Source organism: Manis pentadactyla, chromosome 3, assembly GCF_030020395.1.
Source record: "Manis pentadactyla isolate mManPen7 chromosome 3, mManPen7.hap1, whole genome shotgun sequence".
In the NCBI taxonomy this organism is placed as follows: domain Eukaryota; kingdom Metazoa; phylum Chordata; class Mammalia; order Pholidota; family Manidae; genus Manis; species Manis pentadactyla.
The window spans coordinates 189,216,177-189,231,183 of record NC_080021.1 but is presented as its reverse complement, the minus strand read 5'-3'; the positions used below and the strand labels follow the sequence as shown (position 1 = coordinate 189,231,183).

The 15,007-nt window shown below is 50.4% G+C and overlaps 1 protein-coding gene and 1 non-coding gene across 6 annotated transcripts in view; both read left to right on the top strand.

The window, feature by feature from the left end:
- The window catches only part of CORO2A (coronin 2A), a 51,763-nt gene extending 36,909 nt beyond the window's left edge, over positions 1–14,854 (top strand). For 3 of the 5 annotated variants that reach the window (XM_036888570.2, XM_036888571.2, XM_036888572.2), the window contains exons 3-12: positions 1,203–1,319; positions 3,734–3,883; positions 5,066–5,245; positions 5,961–6,077; positions 6,814–6,918; positions 7,685–7,781; positions 9,136–9,248; positions 9,603–9,693; positions 10,586–10,860; positions 11,886–14,854. In XM_036888570.2, the coding sequence (XP_036744465.1) occupies positions 1,203–1,319; positions 3,734–3,883; positions 5,066–5,245; positions 5,961–6,077; positions 6,814–6,918; positions 7,685–7,781; positions 9,136–9,248; positions 9,603–9,693; positions 10,586–10,860; positions 11,886–12,017 (1,377 nt within the window). In that variant the 3' untranslated portion in view covers positions 12,018–14,854. The remainder of the gene's footprint in view (positions 1–1,202; positions 1,320–3,733; positions 3,884–5,065; positions 5,246–5,960; positions 6,078–6,813; positions 6,919–7,684; positions 7,782–9,135; positions 9,249–9,602; positions 9,694–10,585; positions 10,861–11,885) is intronic. The other 2 variants (XM_036888573.2, XM_036888574.2) reach the window with 2 other exon arrangements.
- Positions 8,708–8,814, top strand: LOC118914089 (U6 spliceosomal RNA). The gene has a single exon (XR_005025468.2). It is a non-coding gene; the product is annotated as a U6 spliceosomal RNA (small nuclear RNA).
- Positions 14,855–15,007: the final 153 nt, after the last annotated feature.

Below are 15,007 nucleotides of genomic sequence, written 5' to 3'. Positions count from 1 at the left end.
TTAAAATATACAATGCAATGATTCAGCAGTCACCCATATTATTAAATCCTCACCCCCACTAGTGTGATTACTATCTATCAACATAGAAAGATGTTACAGAATCAAGTATTCTCCATGCTGTACTACCATCCACATGACCAGCTTATATTTTGTTTGTGAGTTACTGTGCCCCTTTATCCCTCTCACCCTCTCCCACCCTTTTTAATTGAAATATAATGCACTTACCATAAAATTCAACATTTTAAAGTGTACAATTCAATGGGTTTGAGTATATTCATAATTGTACAACCATCAGCACTAATTTCAAAATACTTTCATCATCCCCAAAAGAAACCCCATGCATATTAGCAGTCACTCCCCATTGCCCCCTCACCCCAGTCCTAGGAAACCACTAATTTGCTTTCAGCCTCTGTGGATTTACCTGTTCTGGATTTTTCACATGCATTAGTCAGATTTCTGAAGATGGGGGACCAGGAAATGTGTTAGCTTGCTCAAGCAATGGAACTACATCTGGTATGTCATCTACGTGGAATCATGCAATGTGTTCTTTGTTATGTCTGACTTCTAAATGTTCATTTAGCATAATGCTTTCAAGGTTCATCCAAGTTGTAGCAAGTGTCTCTACTTCCTTACTTTTTTTGGCTGAATAATATCCCATTGTATGAATATACTGTATTTTGTATATCCACCCATCCATTGTTGGGCATTTGGGCTCTTTCTCCTTCGGGCTATTATGAATAGTGCTGCTGTGAACATTAGTGTACAAGTGTTTTGTAGACATATGTTTTCATTTCTCTTGGGATGTACTAAGGAGTAGACGTACTGGATCATATGGTAACTCTGTTTAACTTTTGGAAGACCTGGCAGACTGTTTTTCCAAAGTGGCTGCACCATTTTTGCATTCCCACCAGCAGTGAACTCAGGGAAATGTCTCTTACTGAACACCTGCTACGTGCTAGGCATTGCCCTGGACGCTTTCCACACTTCATTTCCTCTGATCCTCACATGAACCCTGTGAAATAACCTATTCTTGCCTCCATTTTATTGAGGCTCAGAGAACTGACATGACTTCCCCAGGACCACACAGGGAACAGATTTATCCCCAGTTCTGTCCCTGCATTTTCCTGTCTACTCAGTGATTAAGATGCTGCGGTGGGACTAACCCTCTCTCCTCCCCTACTGCCCTGGGCACTGCTTTGCAGACAGGAAAGTTGGACCCCCACTACCCGAAGGTCTGCGGGCATAAGGGGAACGTCTTAGATATCAAGTGGAACCCTTTCGATGATTTTGAGATCGCCTCCTGTTCTGAAGATGCCATGGTGAGTGTCAGTGCATAGGGCGGAGCCCTTTCCTGAGAGGAGTGGGATTGGGGCAGAAGGAGCTAGAATAGTGTCTGTACTAACTCTGATGCTCCTGACTCCTTCATCCTTCATGAAATGAGATCACTGTGTGAGACGGGGTTAAATTAGATTGAAGAGGAGAGGTTCTGGGCTCTGGGACTTGGGGCACCGTCCTTCCTATCTTCAGACCTCAATTGCCCCACCTGTAAAATAAGCATAATTGCTCCCAACCATCTAATGAAAAGCCAGTGAGATTCACATTCCAGCAGGAAAGCTTATCTTTTGAGGGAACTATAAAATGCTATGAAGGACATTTCTTATTGTGGCCAGAAAACATTGTGCTACTTAATCTCATAGACAGTGGGGAGGGGAGCTTTAAAAGGATGGGAATGGGAGTCTTAATAGGAATGTGGACACCAAAACCATCCCAAAAGCCTCAGTTCCACCCACTTTTTAGAGCCCCTGTCTGTACTGGAATAATAGTTCCTGCCCACACAGTGTTCAGTGTTATTTATTTGTGATTTATTCTGTGCCTACTTCTAAAATGCAGTGAGTATGGCTTATAGCAAAAGACATAGGTATGATGAGAAGGTTAAAAAAAGGAGAAAAGTCACAGTTAGGATTTATTGTGAGCCCGTTGTATTCCTGACTCCCATTGTACACATTTCACTCAGTCTTCCTGGCAACCCCAAAAAGTAGGGGGAGGGATGGCAAAGCTGAGGATCTGAAAGGGGCAGTAATTTGCCCCAAAGTAACACAGTTTGTAGGGGCTGAGCCAGGCTTCAGCCTGAGCCTTGATTCCAGGGTCTAATCTATTTCCACTGAGCTATGCCACTTCCCCAAAGAGAAGTAGCCAGAAATGGAGAAAATGAGGAACTAATACTAGAAATGTTGGTTGTGGAGGGTTACATCTGTTGAGTTCCAGGTTTAGCTCAGAGCTGCCTGGCAGCCAAAGCATAAAGGGAAATAGAATGTATTACAGAACCCTCACTGTCTGATCAGGAACAGACCAGTTCATCAGGAGAAGCAAGTAGAAAATTCTAAGAGAACTTATGTTAGTTTCCATTTAAGGGATGCTGAGGAACATAAAGGACAGTGTCTGCTGAGATGGTTTCACTGCAGGGACAGTCTGGCCCTTTGAGAACTGGCCTTGTCTCTAGACAAGATATCAAATATCAAATGTCTGTACTCCTAGAAAATCTACCATTTAAGGCCTACTTCAAAGCCTCCCTTCGAGGTCCTTATTAAATGCCTAGATAGCTTCATTGCCTGCTACTGTCCCTTCTCAGATGCTCCAGGGGCAGGAAAAGTGGACACAACTGTTGTGGGTAGCAGTGCCTAATTCCAGGCCTCCCAGGTAAAGCGCTCAGCTTTCTTCTGCCTGTCCCTGGGACCTGTGGGGCAAGGACCCTCTGTCTCTGCGGAGTGTTGGGGATTTCATCTGCGCCTCCCAAAAAGCCCAGTCCTGTGCAGTGACAGCCCTTACCAGATTCATCAGCTGCGGCCTGGCGCTGTTCTTGGGGGCTTGGTTTCCTGGTTTTAAATCCAGATGACCAGGGAAATAAATATTTGCCAAATTGAAAGCAGTCTTCCTGAAAACACTGTATGTCTCTAAGAGAAAGGAGACATACAGTCTCAAAGTGGCCTGAGGCCCTGTGAGTCGACCCCGGCCTGGGCTCCGTCGCCCTCTGCAGTGTGCCCCAGCCCTCCATTTGTATGCCTTTGTGACGGGGAGCTTACTCTTACTGTGGAAGCTCCTTCCATCCTTGACAACTACTCTGGAAGGAAGCCCCAGGCCCTGTTCTCAGGCCCTCACTGTGGAATACAGGTCTGTGACCCCATCCAGTCTGGTCTTCTGGCCTTTCCTCTTCCAGGCCATCCAGAAAGGTGCCTTCAAAGGAAAGAGCTTGTCCCTGCCCTGTCCTGCTCCGGATGCTGTGCTGGCAACCTAGTAATGTGAAGATGCAGCACAAACCCTTCCTTCCGGCATCAGTGCTCTACCCTGGGCCTTTGGGACAAAGATGGCGTAGAGCACCATACTTTAAGGGATATTCTAGGCTGGGATGCAAATTTGCCCTGATATCCAGGCTGGGAGCTCGGCCTATGGCCCATCCACCTGCCTACTGCCTACAGGTCATTAGGATGGCAGAGCTTACCAGGGGACTGATTTGGAAGCTGGGGCTCCTCTCTGATCAGTGCCAGCCCCTGTGTCCTGGAGGACGTTGGCAAAGATGTTGCCCTCTGAGGGACCCAGCTCTAACTGTGTGAGAATTGGATACAGAGAAAGCTCCCCTGATGCTCCTGCTGGGCACTGTCAATTCTGTAGCTTAGGGTGGCTGGGGTGCCACGATGATCCTGGGTAACACTCCCCTGGGCTCTGTCTCCCCTGATAGATTAAGATCTGGGACATCCCCAAGCAGCTGCTGTCAAGGAACCTCACAACCTGCAAGAAGGAGCTCGTGGGCCATGCTCGCAGAGTGGGCCTGGTTGAGTGGCACCCCACAGCTGCCAACATCCTTTTCAGCTCTGGCTACGACTATAAGGTGGGTCTGTATATTTGTTTCCTGGGGATGCCCTAACAAATGACCACACCAGGTGGCTTAAGACAGCAGAAATTTGTTCTCACACAGTTCTGGATACCAGAAATGCAAAGTCAAGGTATTAGGAGGGTCATGCTCCTTCGCAAAGCTCTAGGGAAGAAACTTCCTGTGCTCTTCGAGCTTCTGGTGGCTGCAGGCATTCCTTGGCTTGTGGCTGTGTCGCCCCATTCTGCCTGCTCCTCTGTGTCTCTGTATACTTCCCTCTTCCTATGAGGACACAAGAAATTGGAGTTAGGGCCCACTCTAATCCAGTGTGACCTCATCATAACTAATTATTGTTTGCAAAGACCCTATTTCTAAATAAGGTCACATTCTCAGGTTCCAGATGGACATGGGTTTTGTGGATACCATTCGACCCATTAGTCTGCCTGCAGGGGACGGGTGGGTACTGTCCAGAGAAGCTTCCGCCTGCCCTGTTGACTCCCAAATTAGCCCACAGTGGGCCCTGTGGATTGAGAAAATTCACATATAGGAGACCTAGATTCTATTCCAACTCATCTCTGCTTCCCGTACGATTTGGGAGAGTCTCTTATCTTCTCTGAGCCTCAGTTTGCCAATCTGTACACAAAAAAATGGGGTTGGCAGGACCATAGCTGTGGCTTTTAGAATCTTCCCTTCACAGTGCTGTGGGGCTTTACAGAGCCAGCTCAGGGGCCTCACTGATGGAGGAAGGGTGGGGTGGGAGTATACTCTGCACACAACTGCAGGGGGCAGTATTCACATCATAGGCTATCCAAATGGATTGTCTTGGGGCTGTGCAATGTGCAGCCTGTGCGGCCTAACACAGCAGCCCTGTTTATCTGTATGAGGTAGAAACTGCTGCTACTATTTGGGACCTGGGCTAGCTGTCCCCTCAGGTCCTCCTGGCATGGATGTTTTGTTGCTCCGAGGCAGATGGTGTTTTCTTTTCACTGCCAGGCAGCCTGACTCCCAGCTTCCCCCTTCTGCCACATGGCAGCTTCCGCCAGTAGGTCCATCCTCTCACCCGAGGCCTCCTGGCCAGACTGCCATCTGCAGCTTCCCTCTGGGGATACTGTGTTTCACTGCAGCCTGGCGGGTGTGTGACTGTGAGGACCAGGGATGGGGGGCGGCCCCTGTGCTCAGAGCCGACTTACACCCATGCAGGTGATGATCTGGAACCTGGATACAAAGGAGGCTGTAATCATGAGCCCTGTGAAGACAATTGACTGTCACCAAGATGTGATCCTCTCCATGTCCTTCAACACCAATGGCAGCCTGCTGGCCACCACCTGTAAAGACCGGAAGATTCGGATTCTTGATCCCCGAGCAGGAACAGTCCTCCAGGTCAGTGGTGGGTCCGGGTCTGGCTTGGGCTCAGAGGAGCGAGGAGCAGAGTGGGGACGGAGGAGGCTTCTGAGCCAGGGCAGTGGTGCTGGCAGTGTTCTGGCCAGGCCTTCACATCTCTGCTGTCCTGTTGGCGTTGCTGGGAGGTAGACCCTGTCATCATCATTTTCCAGATAAGTAACAGGCCAAAGAGAAGTTAAATGACTTGCGCACATTGAAAGCTAACTGCAGAGCTCGTCAGTGTGCCTCAGCTCTGTCAGGAGGTCGGGGGACCGCAGGCCACCATGGTTTATCCACTGTGTGACCTTAGGCAAGCCATTTTCTGCTCTCTGAGCCTCTGTTTCCTTGTCTGCAGCAGTGGGCTATTGTTAGTCCTTCCTCTCAAAGAATTCAGTGAGCTGACCCAGGTGACTGTGCCTGCCCAGCCCAGTGCCTTGCCTAGAGTGGGTGCTCAGTAATCTTTCAGCAAGAGCATGGAGCTGGGCAGAAGTTTGCCTCCATCCTAGTTCAGAAAAATAACTCTCAACAAAAATAGGAGGAGAGACTCCATGTGGATGGGAGGGACTCTGGAAGGCTTCCTGGAAGTGGTGCCCCTAGAAGGAGTCTCAGGCAAAGCTGAAGTGAAAAAGAAAACATTCCAGGTGGGGCAGCAGCATAGGCAAAGGCAGGGAGGCCAGAAAGCCCAGCTGCTGCCTGGCTGCACCTGTCCCTCCAGGAAGCCAGCTACAAGGGGCACCGGGCCAACAAAGTGCTGTTTCTGGGGAATTTGAAAAAACTGCTGTCCACTGGCACATCCCGATGGAACAACCGGCAGATAGCCCTGTGGGACCAGGTAAGTCACCCTCACAACCCCACCCGGCCCCTCACCATCACCCTTCTGCCGAGCACTGGCTTCCGTCATTAATTAAACTCACATACTCAAATACACTTGTTTCTTAAGCAGTACCTAGTACAGCCTGCCTGGTGCTGAGCATCTAGGGATGAATAACAGGGAGGTGCCAACAGCTTTGTGGGGTGAGCCTGGACCTTGTGCTTCTTGTCATTCAGGGAGAGAGGAGGGCCTCAGGACCCCAGGGGAGGGGAGAAGGCTGCGGTGGACACCAGGGGAGGGAGAAGGAGAGGGCCTTCTGCGCAGAGAGCACAGCTGGAGCGAGGGCTTGGAGTGAGCTTCTGAGGCATGTGGGCAGGAGGAGCTGCCTCTTCAGAGCACCTGAGGCATGTGGGAGGTGAGGGTGAGAGTCAGGCCAAGCAGTAATAATTTGAAAGAGCCCTTGGCTGGAGTTTTGAAGACTGGACAAATCTCTGAATCTTCTTCTTCATTTATTACAGTAAATAATAACATGTGTGGGGCAGGGCTGGAATGGGATCAGGTGTGTGAAGTGATTTGTTAAAGGCATGAAGCTGGCAAAATAAAAGGTGGTGGTCTCTCTCTCAGACACAGATGCGTGTGCGCACACACACACCCCTACACACCTAGAGCTCCATAGCAGGAATTCTTACCTCAGAGAGCACCACTGAGGGCCTCCAGGAGTAACCTGCCAGCCTTCCTGGCCTCCCTTCCCTTGCAGGACGACCTCTCTGTGCCTCTCACAGAGGAGGACCTGGATGGCTCCTCGGGTGTGCTGTTTCCCTTCTATGATGTGGACACCAACATGCTCTACGTGGTGGGGAAGGTCAGCCTGGCATGGGAGGGTGGAGGTTGCCTGGCTTTCTGAGCAAGAGGCAGAACCACCCCAAGTCTAGCCCTGCTGGTGGCCAGACAGCAGCCTGGGCCCTTGGGATGTGGGGCAGGGGTAGGGGTAGGCCACAGTCCCCAGACTCTGCCCCTACGGTGAGCCCAGCGCCCCTCTCCCACCGTCTTGGCTCCCCAGGAATACCTGGGTCAGGGCCTTGGCTAGGCACCCCAAGCCAGTTCCTCCCCAGTTCTGGGTCCAGATGAGGAGGGGCCAGTCGGTGTTTACCGACAAGGGCACTTTGGAATTTGGGGCACAGCAGGTCTTTGCTGGGTAGGACCAGCTCAGTGTTTGGCATCCCTGGCTCCTACCCACTAATGCCAAGGGAAATCCTCCCTCCCTCCCCACCCCCCAGACACTATGACAGTAACAACCAGAAATGCCCCCAGGGATAAGTCCCGTGGGCTTCTCTCAGGACACACCACCTCTCACCTCCGCCTTGACCTCCCAGCAGCTCTCAGACAAGAGTGGGGTCTGGGCCTCTGCTCCCGGACCTTCTGCCTTGGAAGCACACGGGTGGGCTTCGAGTCATGGTTGTGGGGCCTGAGTGTTAAAACGAGGACCCCCCCACTGCCTTGGTGACATCCTCTGGTGTGAGTCAGCTTTGCCAACTCTTCCCTCACTGTGAATGCCAGGTTTCTGTGGCACGGCAGTGGGGCCAGTGGGTGCTGATGGAACAGGCTCTGAACTGTACCCTCCTCCTCAGGGAGACGGGAACATCCGCTACTACGAGGTGAGCGCCGACAAGCCTCACCTGAGCTACCTGACCGAGTACCGCTCCTATAACCCCCAGAAGGGGATCGGTGAGTGTGGGACATGCAGGTCCCTGGGGTGGGGGAGACAGGGGTGAGTCAGATGTGGACCCTAGAGAGACTCCTATTTGGGAGGGGAGATAGAAAGTCAACTCTCCGACTCAATGGGAGCTGTAGATGAGGTGTGCAGGAGGTCTTTGGGATCATGCAGGAGGAAATCAGGGAAGACTTCCTAGAGGAGGCAACATTTGAGGAGCTGAAAGGGAAGCAGAGAACAGCATGGGGAGAGAACGAAGGCATTCTAGGCCAAGGCTGAGCAGTTACAAAAGTAGCAAGGAGATGGGAGAGACTGATTTAAGAAAGTCCCTACATTTTAAGTGTGTTGGGGGATAAAAAACAGAACAAGATACAATTCTATGTTGTCTACAAGAAACCCACTTAAATATAAAGACACAGCTAGATTAAAAGTAAAGAGAGAGAGAAAGATACCATGCTAACAGTAATTAAAAGACAGCTGGCAGAGCTGTATTAGGGGTATCTGGGTCACAAGAATGAAATCTTGCCATTTACAACAACATGGATGGACCTAGAGGGCGTTATGCTAAGTGAAATAAGGGAAGGACAGATACCAGGTGGCCTCCCTTGTATATGGAATCTAAAAAAAAAACAAAACCAACCAATAGACACAGCAAAACAGGAACAGATCATAGATGCAGAGAACAATCTGGTGGCTGCTTAGAGGGGAGGCGTTGGGCAAAATAAGTGAAGGGGATTAAGAGGTACAAAATTCCAGTTATAAAATAAGTCATAGGGATATAATGTACAGCATGGGGAATATAGTCAAAATTGTTGTAATAATTGTATGGTGACATATGATAGCTAGGGATCACTTCATAATGTATATAAATTTTGAATCTCTGTGATGTACACCTGAAACTAATATTGTATGTCAACTTCAATTAAAAGAAGAGCATGTGGTGCTCGCTTTGGCAGCACATGTACTGAAATTAGAAGGATACAGAGAAGATTAGCATAGACTCTGCACAAGGATAACATGCAAATTCATGAAGTGTTCCATATTTTTTTAAAAAGTGAAACTGTGGAAAAAAGAGCATCTGGGTCATGAGCTGTGGGGATGGCTTAGGAGGGCCTTGAACAGAACATACTTCCTTTAAAGTTCCAGCTGAAACCATTTATATTCAGGAAGGTGGGGACAGGTCTGATTATTTCAACCCCACACCCCCTGCATAGCTCAGTTTGCTCACAAACTGTTCAGGGAAGGAGAGTGGGAGGAGGGTGGTCTCTGTTCACATCCAGGTGTGCAGCCTGGCTTTGCCACTCACACCTGGTCCCTGTGGCCCCAGCCCAGCTGGACCCTCTTGGTCCTCCTGCTGTCTGCCCGCAGGTGTCATGCCGAAGAGAGGTCTCGATGTGTGCTCCTGTGAGATCTTCCGCTTCTACAAGCTGATTACAACGAAAAGCCTCATCGAGCCTGTATCCATGATTGTTCCCCGCCGGGTAAGGGTGGTGGGAGCCATCTGTCGGGGAGGCAGGGGACTCCTCCTGGAGAAGACAGTCCCTGGGCCTGGAGCCTAGAGCCCATGCCCTTGGGGCAGCAACAGGCAGGCTGATGGCCTCTCCTAAGGGGAAGGCCTTCCTCATGGTCAGTGGGCACCACTGGGACCTAGGCGTTTTGGGTCCTGCTCTTGAGTTGCTGTGTGACATTGGACATGACCCTTTGCTCTCTGGGTCTCACCTTCCTCAACTCACAGGGGGTCAGGGGAACCCGGCCCCGCAGCTCTCTAAGGGCCCTCCCGGTCTGGGTGGCCTCGCCTACCTCCCCAGCTCTCACTGTCCCGGCTTCTCCTACAGTCAGAATCCTACCAAGAGGACATCTACCCACCCACGGCAGGGGCCCAGCCCTCTCTGACAGCCCAGGAATGGCTCCGGGGGATGAATAAAGGTGAGGAAGGCAGAGGAAAGGCCTTGGGTAGATGTGGAGGGCAAGTGGAGCTTCTAGTGGCCCTAGGCAGCGGAGAGGGGTTTGGCCTGTATTTGTACCCTCCTGTAACCCTGGAGGACTGGTCCTTGACAGTCAGTTGCAGTGGCTAGGATGGCTGCATATGGGTTCAGGAAAGGAAGGGCTTGTCCTGAGTGGCTCAGGAAACTCCCTCCAAATCAAGGGGTTTTGCTCCATGGAAAACATCTTTAAGCTCTGGGCTGTGCAGAGCCTGGATACTCTCAGCCGGATGCTGTTGCCATCCCCCACCCCCACCTCCACAGTAACTCTTTGCCCACAGAGACCCTCTCCACAGTCCCCACCCCATCAGCATACGGGCCAGCCCAGGGGTGGGCCATGTGTGCTCCCCACCCCTACCTGGCAGCTGCTTTTGTGATGGGGCTCTCCCTCCCCACTTTGCCACCCATTATTCTTGAATAATGCTTAGATAGTCTCACTTCTCTCTGGGCCTCGTTTCCTCCTCTGTGTGCATGGTGCTGCCTCCCTTACTTCTCAGAGGTGCTGGGAGAATCATGAACTGGTAGATGGCTGAGCACACTGTATGTGGCCTGTCCTTACAAAGCAACGGCGAGGCCTCACGGGGCTGCCCTGTGTTTGGGGGTAGTCCAGGGCACGCCCTGTGCGGCTCCTACCAGCCAAGCTTCACTTGATCACACGAGCATGTGTTTGCGCTCTGATTGCCCTGGTCTGTGGGTTTGTGCCTGGCCGCATGTGGCCATATCTCCCATACCTGGCACAGGTCTTTGTGTGTCTGCATGCCTGTGTGTGTCAGTGACCCCCAAGCCCAACTGCTCACGGGCACTAATCCTCATGTGGCCCTTTGTTTCCCTCCCAGGGCCGGTCCTGGTGTCCCTGAGGCCTGGCTCCGGGCTGCTGAGTCCCTGGCCTCTGACCCTGGAAAGACCCCTCTCCAACTCCATGGCCTCTGTCTCGCCTCGGCTCTTTGACCAGACACAAAAGCTGGCTGTGGAAGATGGCCAGAGGCCCTTCTCCCTGCTGTCAGAGAAGGTGCCAAGGTGGGCAGCAGAACACAGGCTGGAGGAGAAGAAAAGTTGGGTCACAAATGGCTTTGACATCTTTGAATGCCCCCCACCAAAGACAGAGAACGAGGTGTGAATGAGGGAGGGGTGGGCCTGTAATGGTGGGGGGAGCACCTGGGGTGGGGGTTTGGAAAATGTGGGGTGAGAAGAAAAACCAGCTGTGTTGCCTGGCCAAGCCACTTAACTCACTTTGTTAATTCCTTCTACAAACAGATCGTGAGTACAGTCTATATGCCAGGTCTGTCTGGGGAGTTTACATACATGTGGTGGGAAACTACCTGTATAATCGAGTTTGACTTGGTTGGTATTAATGTCCCTTCCAGTTCTGACACTCTAGGGTTTTCTGTGCTTTCAAAGTCCACATTTGTTAAGTGCCTACTGTGTGCAGGTCCTGTGGTAGGCAGTTATATTACCTGAAGTCTCTCAACAGCCCTGTTAGTCAGTATTAGTGGCAAAAAATACAAGGGCTGGTGTCTCACAGAGGGATTCTGAGCTTGGCTCTGCTAAGCATTAACTGGAGGACCTCAGACCAGGGACTGAATCTTGAATCTCTTTTAGCTTCGGGTCTCACAGTGGTAAAGTAGGGACACCATTACTACCACCCTCACAGGGCTGTTGTAAGATAAATATATCGAAAGTCTTTAGGGGGAGCACCTAACATCTAGTATCATTCTGTACAGCCACAGCAGTTTTGGTAATGTTGAGGTTAGTTTTCTGACCCCCAGTTCCCAGAGGGGGAAATTGAAGCTCAGAGAGGGTGGGTAACATGAGCAAGGTCACACAGTTTAGCAGTGAAAATAATCTCTAGACTTCAGGGCCAAGTTATGCTTACCTCCATCCCATGGGGGAGCTAATGGGCAAAAAATGTCTGAAACATCAAGTCTTTTTAAATTTCATTTATTGGGAGAAGAAAACAGGTTTTTGTAAAAGTTATGCAATGGCTGTGCCCTTCAGGCCTCAGCCACCTAATCACCTCCACCTTTCTGAGTCCAAAGGGGTGCTGTCTTCTCCCTTCTGCTGGTGTCCTGCGCCCCCGCCACCCCCCGCTGCACAGGACACCCATGTGGCCTGTCCCTGTGTTCTGTGCTCTCCCAGCTGCTGCAGATGTTCTACCGACAACAGGAGGAGATCCGAAGGCTCCGCGAGCTGGTGGCCCAGCAGGAAGTCCTGGCCAAACAGTTGGAACTGGAGATCAAAAACTTGCGGATGGGCTCAGAGAGGTTCTGAGCAGAGATCTCTGCCCTCCTTGCCCTCAGGGACACCACTCGGCTCCATGGTGAGGTCCAGAACCAAGCCACACACATCCCCTAGGAACAACCACAATTTCTATATTTTTTACCTGAAAATGAAATTCTCGGTTGCTAAAAGATTCTAGTGGGAGGGACATGGTGCCGTTTTCTATCTGCCTTCTCAAAACAGCCTCTGAATTGACTCTTTTTAGACGTTACTTTGCCTTCTGTTAAATTCTGTCCTTAAGGGTCCGTGATGAGCTGTTAATTTCTCAAGGGAAAGAACATTTTAGAAAGTTAGAGTGTGAAGGGTCTGGAAGGTAAACCTGTGATTTTCAAACTGTGGTCCATAAAAATGGGGGAATGGCTAAGCAGGTGGGCTCTGTGCTCCCCTTCCAACCAGAGAGCTCCCCTTCTTTCTATTTTACATACTGGCTTCTATGGAGTACATAATTCTGCTACTAAAAAAAAAATTAGAAGTTTGAAACCTAGTGATCTGGCCCAACTTCCTCATTTTACAGGTGGGGAACTGAGGCCCAGAGAGAGACAGGTGATGAAGGTCCCCACAGAGTTCATGGCAGGTTTGGGCTGAGCTCCTGGCCTTCTGGGTCCATCTTTCTGCTGTTTCTGGTCTGATGCAGTTCTCAGCCCACAGGGCAGGAATCTGTTGGTTCTGGCCTCAGCTGGGCCCCTGACTTGCTCAGTGACCTCTTCTTGAAAGTCTCGGTTTCCTCTCTGGTCTCAATTTCTCCATCTGAACCCAAGGACCCTGGAATGTGCTGCCCTCTACAGGATCTGCCACCTGAGACAAGGAACCTTGGCCTTGAGCTGCAGGGCCCTCCATGTAGGGTGATGAGCTGGGTTTGCTGCAGGAACTCACAAGACATTGGTGAGGAGGAGAGGAATTTAACATCAGGGAAGTAAGCCAAGGTTCAGCCCAATTCTAGAACAGTTATGGGGCCAAACCATCCTCTCCTCAATCAGAATCAGCTGGATGTGGGTGGACACTATGCCATAAGTGGGGATTCAAGCATCAGAGTGGTGCCTATGACTACTGACCACCACCACCAAAGCCCTCAGGTCACAGGCCCTGCCTCCTCCAGAATGTTGGAGACAAATTTCAGCCCAAGGTAACAGAAGAGGTCGCCAGCAGGTAGGGTGCCCCAGCACTGGCAGTATGCCCGCAGAGCCCCATGGCTGCCCACTCAAGGGCTTCTGGAAAAGGATAACTGCCCCTGGCAGGGAAATAGGACCAGATGGCTCTGAAGTTCCTTTAGGGCTGAGAGCTTTCCTGGTTCCCTCCTTTGTGGATCTGGTTCTGAGCCCTTTCTCAGTGGCCGGTATAATATAACAGCCCGGCTATCATGTGGGGAGTGTTGGAAGCTAAGTGTGCCCCTCACCAAGGAGGTACAGATGATGAGTTTTGCCCATTGCACAGGGTGATCCTGGCACTAAGTTGGGGACTGCAGGAAGCCACCTAGCCTGGTAGGTTTCAACGCAGGCTGTATATGAGAATTCCCTTGGGCACATTTAGGAAATACAGATACCCAGGCCCAACCCCAGACCAATTGAAGCTGAATCTCCAGAGTCGGGTCTGGCCTTGGGTATGGTGTTTTTTAACTTTCCAAGTGATTCTGCAATACAGGGAGGGCAGAGCCTTACCAGCCTAGTCCATCTGTACCTACTTTCCATAAAGATGAGAGGAGAGTGAATGCCTGACAGAGTCTAGGACCCTTACCTCATCTAAGTCTAGGCTGGAAGCTCTTAAAAAAAATCAAGAAGCATCGTCCCAGGTCTCTCTGTGACCCCTGGCTGCAACGCGATGAGGGCTTTGTGCCCCTGATTGCCCTTCGCTTAGCCATGGCTGCATCCCCTTGTTTGCCTGCACATGCCAGATGCCCACATTTCTTGTCTTGTTTACTCAGCCCCCGGGGCTCGCCAAGCTTGCCAAAGGCCAAATCCCAGGCATTGTCAGGGAAGCCGAGCTCCACTGGATGGGGTCACCTCTCCCACCTCATTTGTGGCCACCACTTTACAGTTTACAAAGTTCCCCCACCTCCCCTCCTGACCCATCCTATTGCAGCATGAGTCAGGCAGGCATTATTATTCCCACGTTGGAATGGAAGATCTAGCCTCAGAAAATGAAGAAAGCCTCCTGCCCAAAGGCACTGGCTGCAGAGTGGTGGAGGCGGGGCTGACTCGCATGCAGCCTCTGCCCAGAGCCATCCCTCCTCAGACTCTCGCCACCCTCCAGGGGCCCAGACCTCCTGCTGAAAACAAGATGAAGGCATCCAGGAACAAACTTTTTTTGTTTTTTTACATCTAGAATAAATTATTTAAATTATTTCACAGCAAGGGAGAGGGATGGGTAATTTTTGTTAGGTATTTTTTTAAGCCATTTTTAAAAATTATGTTTTTGTTTATGTTCTTCACTGAGCAAGTGGATCTTGTCCAGCATTTGCAGGGCCAGGCCCTGAACCCCAGGCAAGCAGAATGTGCACTCATCTCCTCACTGTGCACCCTGGGAGCCCCCTGCCTGTTGACTCAGGAACTTTCTGAGCCTGCAGACAGCACTGGGAGATGAGCTTTGGGGTGTATCCACCTTAGATGTACCATAACTGTTCTTCCTAAAACAAAACTTGACATTGTATCACAGAGGGAATCAGGAAGTCAGAAATCAATCTATGCTTTTAATATGAAACCGTGCCTGAAACAGTTTGTTTTAATGTTTCTGAAATTCCTTATATCTTTGTAAAAAAAAAATTAAAGTGAAAATAAATAGATGTGGAATTGTGCAATGGAATGAATGAACAAAATAAATAACATCTGCCTAGACATTTTAATACATGGAGCTTTCTTTTTCTTGATTTGTTACAAAAATACCAGTTAAGTACCTAGTTGTTTGGGCCAGACACCAGAAACCAGGCTGGGAAACAGGTAAGACAGACTTGGTCCCTGCTTTCCGAGTTTTCAGTCGTGGTTTGAGGG